This window comes from Fusarium tjaetaba (assembly GCF_013396195.1).
Source record: "Fusarium tjaetaba strain NRRL 66243 chromosome Unknown NRRL66243_c0000299, whole genome shotgun sequence".
Classification (NCBI taxonomy): Eukaryota; Fungi; Ascomycota; class Sordariomycetes; order Hypocreales; family Nectriaceae; genus Fusarium; species Fusarium tjaetaba.
The window spans coordinates 24,521-34,749 of record NW_023501495.1 but is presented as its reverse complement, the minus strand read 5'-3'; the positions used below and the strand labels follow the sequence as shown (position 1 = coordinate 34,749).

The 10,229-nt window shown below is 49.6% G+C and overlaps 3 protein-coding genes across 3 annotated transcripts; 1 reads left to right on the top strand and 2 right to left on the bottom strand.

Annotated features, from left to right (window-relative positions):
- Nucleotides 1–1,168: 1,168 nt before the first annotated feature.
- On the top strand, nt 1,169–2,869 carry FTJAE_11703 (f-box; the record flags this gene model as incomplete). Its single annotated transcript, XM_037344674.1, has 1 exon — nt 1,169–2,869. The coding sequence occupies one exon, from the start codon at nt 1,169–1,171 to the stop codon at nt 2,867–2,869; it is 1,701 nt and encodes a 566-aa protein (XP_037201236.1).
- Nucleotides 2,870–3,736: 867 nt separating this feature from the next.
- On the bottom strand, nt 3,737–5,668 carry FTJAE_11702 (cell division cycle 20 1 cofactor-APC complex; the record flags this gene model as incomplete). Its single annotated transcript, XM_037344673.1, has 3 exons — nt 3,737–5,106; nt 5,160–5,287; nt 5,337–5,668. 3 exons carry the CDS (start codon nt 5,666–5,668, stop codon nt 3,737–3,739), a joined length of 1,830 nt encoding a protein of 609 aa, XP_037201235.1.
- Nucleotides 5,669–8,463: 2,795 nt separating this feature from the next.
- On the bottom strand, nt 8,464–9,648 carry FTJAE_11701 (uncharacterized protein; the record flags this gene model as incomplete). The annotated part of the gene is made up of 2 exons (XM_037344672.1): nt 8,464–8,968; nt 9,023–9,648. 2 exons carry the CDS (start codon nt 9,646–9,648, stop codon nt 8,464–8,466), a joined length of 1,131 nt encoding a protein of 376 aa, XP_037201234.1.
- Between the last annotated feature and the right edge of the window lie 581 nt (nt 9,649–10,229).

The following is a 10,229-nucleotide window of genomic DNA, read 5'->3' as shown; positions in this document are numbered from 1 at the left end:
GTGGCGTGTCCGTACTATCCCTCGTAGTTCAGGGAATAGGTAGAGATATCTTTGATACTAGGTAGGTATGCCAAGCTGAACTTCACTTATGAACTTTCCATAGGCTTTGGAAGGATATCTTGTAATACTCTTTAGCTAGTCCCTCTTTCTGACGTATGATTATTGGTTCTTTGTTACTTATATGTACCTACTTCCTACCACCATGCTTTGAGAGCTGCCCGGATATGAACATGCACTCTTGTTCTTAGCGTAAGTGCATGTAAAAATGTCTCCACTTCCCCAATAAGCAAGCTTTCAGCCCAGTCATTTTAGTTACATTTCATCATCGGTCCCGGGGTCCATCAGTAGGGGAGCTGGGGAGGTAGCAAAACTCAGGACCTTGACCCAAATGGAAGCGACAAAAGTATTCAGGCAAGTCTAGGTAGTCTATGCTTAGGGGACTCTTTGCGGAGTTCAATTTAGCAGCCTCTTCCAAAGTCTTATTTGTAGGTTTTCTTGCTCCTCTCGGCCAGCTCTGACTGACTGACTACCTAAGGTTCTGAATGAATTAAGGCCCTGGACCTCTACCTAGGAGGTTGGTTGAGCTGTTGGCGTTGGTGGGCTTTGCCTGCTTCATACCATTCGCATTCTAACTACCTACCTACCTTACCTATCCTTCCCACGTGCATGCTTCGTCACCGCTGGTGTTCTCTCTTGGTTTCACCTCGACTCCATCAAGCCTTTCTTCCACTTCCTCTTATCACTACCCCGATTTGGTTCCAATCTTGTCTGTCTCATCTCGTCTCGTCTCGCCTTGCCTTGCCTTGCCTTATCTTCAACCTGGATAGGTCGCTTTTTAAAATCTGCTTCTCGAATCACCCGACACCTTGGTCCAGCTCCAAGTGACACACTATTATAATCTGCTAGCTACCTACTTACTCCCTGTCCACAGAACAGAGCTTGTCTCAGGATCCTATATAAGTATCTGTGCCGCACTCCCTTACACTGGGTACCCTCTACTCTTGCTGCTTTCAACACGCTTCCTCTCTGTCGTGAGTATTCTCTCTTTGGCGAGTACTGCCTTTACTCTCCTACTGTATTACCCAGCTAACACATATTTCTTACCAAGACAAAAGCAACCACTTATACTTCGCTCTCAGCACGTGGACTTGGAAGAAGCGCCCGAATCATGGACGACGATACAAAGGGAGTCTCGGGTATTGCCCAAGGCCTCAAATCCGACAATATCTCGACCGATAGCGAGATCATGCTCACGCCTGATCATGAAGCTCCTTCGTCTCCGAACAACCCGCCCGCCGACTCTACCCTTCTTGACACTCCAATGATGGGTGCCACGACGCCCAGAGGCTCGATGCACTCGAGAAACCCGTCCTTTTCTGGTAGCAGTTCCAACCATGAGGACTGGGATGGCTTTCCACCTCTTGATCGCCTATCTGTGCTTGACCTTCTCGACAACTTTGCTCTTCCCCAGCAGCTCGAGAAGCTACAGAAGGGCATCTCAGCGCAGACAGACAAGGTCAGGCGTTCCAGGGAAGCGATCAAGACCAAGACACAATCTGCTCGGGATCGCATGGTTGAGGAGTGGAGACGCCGGGTCCCCGAGGCTGATGAACAGCTCGATCGGTACCGCAAACAGATGCAACGCCGTGTCGATAAGCTCGGGAAACGATGGAACGATACAAAGGTTATCAGTGTCAGAGAAAAGGTGTCCTTTATCTTTGGTGTTATGAACATATTCGTCAGCGGATACCTCATTGGCGCATACCCAGAATACTTTCATTTGTGGTACACCGCACAACTCTTGTATTTCATGCCAATTCGATTCTTCACATATCATCGACGTGGCTACCATTACTTCCTCGCAGACCTCTGCTACTTCACCAACCTACTACTGGCTCTCTCGATATGGGTATTTCCCGGCTCGAAGCGTCTTTTCACCGCCTCATACTGCCTGGCTTTTGGTAACAACGCAGTCGCCATTATCATGTGGCGCAATTCACTGGTCTTCCACAGTTTCGACAAAGTTACGTCGCTGTTCATCCACATCATGCCATGCGCGACCTTGCATTGTATCGTGCACTTGTTTTCGCCCGTTGAGCAGAAAGAGCGGTTCCCTGCAATTTGGACCATCAAGAATTCCCCTCCAGGCTCCCCAACCGCATATGCCAATGTAGCCTCGATGCTTGCTTGGAGTTCCTTGCCCTATATCTTCTGGCAGGTCTTGTACTACATCTTCATCACTGTGCGCCGAAGAGACAAGATTGCGGCTGGTCGGCCAACCTCGTTCACTTGGCTCAAGAAATCATATGCCAAAACCTGGCTGGGAAAGTTTGTCCTCCGACAACCAGAGCACATGCAAGAGGCAACCTTCATGATGATTCAGTATTCCTATGCTCTTCTGACTATGCTTCCTTGCCCCTTATGGTTCCTGAGCCGCTGGGCTTCTGCAGGCTTCCTTATGGTGGTCTTTACTTGGAGTATCTATAATGGCGCAACATATTATATCGATGTATTTGGGGTGCGCTTCCAGAAAGAGCTAGAGGCTATGAAGGCCGAGGTGGCTCAATGGCAAAATTCTCCCGAATACATGCCACTATCGCCTCCGCTACATCCCCGACCTGATGCATCCTCAGTCTCTCGCCAAGCTCAACAGGGAGCGGCTCCCTCAGCATCTACTGGCCAGATTCCGTCCATGAATGAGGTTGATCGAGAGAAGGACTTGATGGAGGGAACGTCTCTATCTAAAGATGATGTGAATCGGTCTGTTAGTGTGGACAAAATCCCTCTTCTAGATGAAACACGAAGCTCTTCTGCTACCGGAGTTGTTGGGAATTTAGGTGACACAACACGCGGCAGACGAATGCGTTGAGCTTGGTCGATAACTTGAGAACCATACATTCGCGCATGCCTTTGTAGTGGCATGGATTGGTTATGTGATGAGATCCTTACTTACCTTTTTCTATTATAATGGTTTGTGATACGAAAGCAATGCGATGTTTCTAGCGTTTACTAAACCTTTACCTGTCAATTGATTCTCACTGAAAGATATAATATTAATTGAGGATAAAGTACTCTAAACTACTGTGTTACTTCAGCAGCTCTCCTTAGTTATCACTGTCGGCCAGAACGAACATATGCAGACTAGCATAACGTGAATAACATTTGATCACGACGAGCACCACAATTAGGGGGAGACCGTTCGCTGAACTTGAATGACGGGTTTGCCCCCGTCAGATTCATATTCATCAGGCATCTATCACCTTGCCATAGGGCATTCCGCTGTGATGTGCGGGCCGAAGGGCCTAAAGAACAGAAAACAATCGCTAAAGCTCGGCCCCTTGTTCGCTTGACCTGCCTGAAAGGTTAAGAGAGACACCTTTTCATCGTTAAACCCATCCTTTGATCCAAATGGGGTGTCATGATCCGTCACAAACCCCTGAGTCCCAAAAACCAGTAAAGCAATCCTGCCAACACCGCCTTCCCTAACCCACTGAAGCACTGAGTGAGTCCTGATACAACGCCAATAAATGCATAATGCAATAGCCTTGGGGGTATGAATTGTAGTACACAGTATGCGACTTTCAAGAGTTCCAGGAACTCTTTGCACTGTGTCTGTAGTAAAAATGCGCATTCCATATGGTGTATGGTCATAGTCTAGAGCGAACATATCGAAACGCTTCTGAGCAAATCGGAAAAATGATGCAAGGTAGCCCTTGATCGTCATCAGCTAGAAGACTCAGCGAATAACGGCCAAGTCGGCAAGCCGACCTCCATTGTCTCCGTCTTCTCGGGTCCCAGGTCTGCGGCCGAAGGTGGACCAGAATCTCAGGGTCTCATCTCCAGCGCCAGTCACGATTGTTCGGCCATCTGGGCTCATAGCCAAGTAAAGCACACGATAGGTGTGGCCTGTGAGGCTGGCCACCTGGGTCATGGAAGGATACTTCCAGACAACAATCTGATTTTGGCTGTATCCATGCGTGGATACGATTTCATTCGAGTTTTTCGACCAAGCAATATTGCAAACCTGGCTGCCTGTATCGATCTCGTTGATGACTGAGCCCTTGACCGTGTCGTGGAATATTATGCGACGGTCGGCAGTGCCACCTCCAGAAGCCAGCAGGCCACGCTGATGGGGCGACCACGATATTGCTTTGACGGCTGCGGTGTGATCTGAGAACTTCCAAAGCGGTGTCTCCGAGAGCTTATCCCAGACCATGAGCTTGTTGTCATTGCCACCACTCGCTAGTTGACCGTCTTCGCAATTCCATTTGAGTCCACAGACTTCTTGTTTATGGCCGACCAATTTCCTCAGCCACTGATCGGGGGCCCGTACATCCCGATGATAGATCAACCGATCGCGTGATCCAGATGTGAGAATGTGCGTGTTCCAAGCTAGAGAACCTACTCTTGCCGTGTGTCCGGTCATTGTTCGTAGCCTGCGAGCCTTTTCCGCGTCCCAGATTTGTACAAGGCCTTTGCCCGTTCCTATAGCAAGGTGCGTGCCTTTTTGAATCCACGAAACGCTTGTGACAGTGTCATCATCGAGTGTGCAGAGCTTGTTGACTTTGCTAGTTTGCGCATTCCACATGTACACACTAGAGCCCAGGCCGACTCCGAGAATGTTGGCGCTTCCCCAGTCGACCAAGTTAAGGTAAAAGTCATCGGCTAGTTCGGGAGCATCGAGAACCTTGTAAGGAACCTTACTGACAGCCCTGGGTTGACGTCTGGGGCTCAGTAGCATTTGTTGACTCCCAAACCGCACTGGCGACAAGCTGTAAATCTCACTCCGAGTATCAAGGTTGGGACCATGCCGGCTTTGCGGTGTCTTTGAGGGAGTAGGGTGCCCCGCGACTTGATTGTGATGTCGAGGTGACATGTACGAGAAGAGGTTTTTGTGAGGAGTAGAAGGTGTTAATGATGATGGTAGTGATGGAGCTGTCGCATTTGTGGGAGGAGTGTGAGCCCGCGTGCCATCATTCGTGGGAATATGAGAGCTTGCAGGAAGGGTTTGGGTTGGGGTGAGGGTTGGGGTAGCGGCTTGCGGTACAGAGCTCTCGAAGAGCTCAGCACGTAGCAGGTGGGAAAAGGTCCGGTTTGCTTCCTCCGCTGGCATTGCATGTCAATACATGAATTAGACAGGGTGTTTAGGAATCACATACTCTTCTGAAAATGGAGCTCGCCATGCGGTGTACGTTTCTTTTGTTTCGATGGCGTGGCAGGAGATCCGTCCTCATGCAACAGACTAAAGCTTGCTTGCAGGTCCTGGCCAGAGCGGGTCGGAATGAATCTGCAGGATGATGAGCATATGCGGCAGTCAAAGCAAGGGGTCAACAAACCGATCGCCATTTATTCGCTGCCGCTTACGATGAGGGCTGGCACCTGGGGTGCTCTCACGTTGCGGACGTTGAAACTCTCGGAGCAGCGCGCTATCGACGGCATCAATGTCGAAAGGACTCGCGCGGGCACCTTCGCTTTTCCTTGCATTGCTGCGTAGAGCACGGTTTGTTGCGTTATCGTGGCTATGTCGGGGTTCTAAACGGGCGCGATCTAAGCGGGGAGGTGTAGATGAGCGTGGAGTGGCGGTATGGCTCTTGGATTCGTCGATAGCTCGCTTTGCTGATTGATGATTCAAGGCAGTCATGCCCGCGGCTTCTGGGAGCGTCGCCATAGTTGCGATATTGGCGATACAGTTTGCAGTCGAGGTACTGAAGGACTGCTGTAGCAGGTGGTGTTGAGGGGTGCGCGCGTATTGAGATGAAGATTGTGAGGCAGTCGTAGGAGCGTCGTTTGGTTATTATTGGTCAAGCGATGAGTATAAAAAGAGAGTCGAGGCGAGACGGTGAGGGTGCAGTCCCAAGCACCGTCCAGCTAATATCAACCTTTGTTCGTTGTAAGGCGTTTATCGCATCGTCCCGATATTCTCGCAGAAACCCAGACAGGAACTGGAAACGTTGATCACAATACTCGATGACGTTAATAAAGCGAGCTTGTACTTAATCGATAAAAGTAATATTATGCTGAAGAGAACCGATAGCCGTCGACTAGAAGAAAGCGAAAAGGGGCAGCCTGTGATGATGCACGACGCGATAGTCGACGATATGAGGTGTGAGGTGCAAGATCCAAGTCGAAACAGAGCCAGCAGTAATGGAGGACGGAGGTTGAAGCGGGCGGGTGAGGTGCGGTAATGTCCAGCGCTGAGGTAGTGCTGGGCAGAAATGCGCTAGGGGTGGCGGGAAGAGGGTCGCAGCTCTCGTGAGGGATGGCTGTTGCTTGTTGCTGCTGGAGGGAGGTTGAACTGGGGCTCTCGTCGCGCGCTAGAGACGGCCTGGCCAATCAGATAGCTCACACATCGGAACCAAACCCCCTGTGCCCCCGGACGGGCTTGACAAGGACGGACCGCGGGCGACCAGGAAACGCGCAGGTCAATAACAACAACCAAAATAATAGCAGAGGAACCGTGATTCTGTTATTGAACGCAATAGACCTGAACATAATAACGCGATTGAGTGGATGGCTATTGTTCGTCGTAGGCAGGTGCTTTATTTCTCAATGGAGCTCACAGATTCTCAATTGTTCTTCCCCGTTCCTCTTCTTCTTGAGACCGTTGAAACTATATTGTTCCTATTCCCCCCTCTCTTATCAGGAGGGTCCCTCTTGATTCATGATACCCAGGACTCCGTACCTTACTTACCAACATAGGCAATTCGGGTATTCGGCTGGTGCCGGCGAGCACATGGCACGGCATCTGTCTGCCTTTGCCCTGGTGTCAGCTACTGCGTCATTCTCAACGGCTGTGAGGAAAAGAGGTATCGACTCTGGAAGCAATCATGACCAAACAATCGCATGTTGTGCATTCCATTTCGATTTCAACAAGAAATAGAACTTTGACAAGGTATATATGATTATTTCACAGCCGCCGTGGTAGTGATTGAAATTGATACTGCTAGCCCTTCAAACAGGTAACCATAACAAACGTAAGGATATAAATATGTTGAATGGTATTAAGAAGAAGCGCATACATTCACCTCGTGCATGACTTGCACGTACCTATACAAAAACAACAACATACACATGGGCAGGCAGTGCAACAAAAAGGGTGCGAGACACAAGAAGTGGGAGAATTGAGGCTGATTCATTGCAATGCCCACGAATATTTGTAAGGCCTGCTGCCCAGATGTTAGACGATCAATTGTTTTTATTTTGTTTGCATCTGGACAATCAATATTTTCGGAGCCGGTCTCGGAGCAGTCTGCAAGCTAGGTAAGGTAAGGTATAACAAACAAGCGGGACGTTCCGCAGCTAGTTAATCCAAACCTCATCGTTTGACGATCATGAGGGCGACATGCTTTACTCACATTCAGCATCTACGGATATACGTATATCGACATATCCCAGGTGCCTACGCATTTAGATATCAGTGATCTCGAGCCAATGTAGCTAAGTCAGTGACTGGATCGTAGCTGAACGGAACACGCGCGTATATAGCGCGACCTCTTTGCCCCAGCCTTCGAGGCTTAAGTCAATTGGTTGGCTCTGAACTGCCATCAATTGCATTGCTTGTTTGTGTCCTTTGTCTGTGGCCTCTCAGACAATCAGCGTGTCAGTGTCCAATAAGCGCCTGTCTCTGTCTACAGTGCTGTTACGAATTAGGAATACTGTTGACACGGTTCGCGTTAATCCGCGACCACACGCCACTCAACGCGTCTAATCCGCGTTCCTCTTTTCCCCTCTTTGTCCCTTTTTTTCTTCTTTCCCCCACCTGAATTCCAAAGGAATGTATTGGCCAGATGATGGGTCGCTGCAAGGACATGGAACTGGCCTGTGGCTGCGCGAATGGCTTTTAAAACTCCACTCCACAAGCTGATGTCAATTCTGGGGAGCAAGAAAACATTAGGCCTGGCATAGTGTCAAAATAGATTCAGCAAAGCCATCGTAAACTTATGCCAAGTTACCTAAGAGTTTCTTCTTTCAGTCACTTAGGTATGAGGTCTTAGATAAGCTGTGGTAAATAACGTCGTCCACGCTGTACAATATATTGGGTGTTATTGTGCGCCCGACTGAAAACTTAACTCTCCAACCCTTCGAGGTCAGATATCCTGCAGCTTGCGGTCATGGGAACCTTGGGTCATCACTTCATTCTATTGTTCGTTCTTTGACGATGCCTCTAAAAATTGTTCTAACATGTCGAGGGCAGTCTCCCAATAGAGAACTCCCTCCATACCTTGCTGCGCCTTGTTCCTTCAAAGCATGGTCAAGCCACCCTGAAAATTATGAAAATGAACAAAGAAAATATGTAATGGCGTTTTCAAGGGGTAAAAGAAAAGGGAAAAGGATGGTGTCAGTCAGGGATATATGTATGCGCAACAAAATAAAGGCCCCAAGGTCCGAATGTTGGAAAGGGCCGGCATGTTAGTGAGGGTGTCCCGCACCACTAGCACACAAGCACTCGACTCATTCCATTGTTCATGCTTGGGCCTCTGCTTGCGCGAGCAGTCTCTCTCGCCATCCATTGCAGACCTCCTCGAATCCGCCAATTACATCTCCACAGACTCCTGCACATTCTCGCTTCTCCAGACGTTCTCCCCAATTGCCCCTTGTCAGCCATCGCTCGCCCTCCTCTCTAAGTTCCTCTTCCCTCCTCATCTCAGCCACAATCTCCTTTGCGCTCTTCAGTCTTCTTGTCGCCATTGTCGTTGTCTGGCGAGACATGTGTAGTGTGTCGGAGAGGTAATTGAGGTTTTGGACAAGCTCAGTTGTAAGGGTGTGGAGGCTAGTTAAGGAGTTGAAGGCCAATGTTGAAGGCCGCGGCATGGCATCAGAGAGGTTCAAGAGCAACGGTATCAAGTCGTCAATAGTTTCTGGGTCTGGCGGTGCAACGAGAGGAGACAGCAGAGAGAAGGACAGGTTATGGATCTGGCGAGATTGGTGATTCAGGTGCGTGGTCAACGCTGAGTGCGCCGTTATCAACCTATGATCTATGTTAGCCTCAACTTATATCAAAAGCGCCATCACATCTACAGACCTTGAGGCGCTCGCTTCAACACTTGACTGGGAGCCGAGATCCCGCAGGGCGTTGGTCACTCTCCTGAAAACATCGTCTGCTGGGCCACCGTAGTTCTCTGTTCCTCTCCGAGCCAGCGACTCTACAGCATCCATTTTGGACACCAAGCCCGGTGGCATACCAGGAGAATCTAGGTCGGATTCCGAGCCATATTCACTCCCATCGTAATTACTAGTTTGACGCTGGTGTTTCCGTCGAGGTGAGAGAAGTGTTAGGTTCATAGCCTTTGCCCTATCACTTCCTTGCTTTTTTGGACTGCTGGTGTCTTCGGTATCTTCAATCTCGTCCATCTGATCATTGCTCTGTCCTTCCCCTTCAGCTCTGAACATGTCACTGTTGACATCACCATCTGTGTATTCTCCTTCGTCTCCTGAGTCAGAAAAGGCATCGGCAAGCTCATCAGCTAGGTTGCCCATGCCGTTTCCACCCAAGTCGGATGCATCCTGCTGATTGAAGCTGTTCCGGAACGGGGTTGAAGGTTCTTGCACCGATGACTTGGAGAGTCTTCGGGCCTGGGGCGAGCCGGAGAAGCTATCGAAGGCGGACGAGTTCCGAGAGTGTCTGGGAGTATGCGGCGATGATGGCATTTTTGATGTGTCGAACTGCAGATGCAGGAGTCCTCCCACAACCTGGCTAGGTAGATTCACAGGCCTGTGACTACCACGGTTCCACCGCCAAATGCAGCGGATTGGACACCGCCTTACTTCTCGAGTCGCGGTGTGAATCAGGAAGCTTCGGGTACTTTTATCGATTCTCTCTCGCAGTAGAATATTATATCGCAGAGCTAGTGGTTGCTTGATCTCCTTTCAAAATGGGGGATGTCGAGGGAGGGTCGGCGACGCTTGAAATGATATCGGCTTAGGTGACCAGGGACCCTTATTAGGTACTTGCTAACCACTAAATTATTGATCACACCAAATTGGCCGCCAACAAAAGGACAGGACAGCGAACGAACCGAGCTCCCAGGGTGTCCCATATGCTTAAGGTTTGTTTCTTTATGCGATATGCCATATCTCCTTTCGGTGGTACAAAATCTTGCCAGTGCATCCCAGGGCATTTCGACTCGACCGAGCTATCACAGCGCTTACGGAGTACTTGTAGTATTTCTTGATATACCAGTAGTCGTGGCGGCTTGATGTTGGTACCTGGCGAAACACAGGGGGACCGT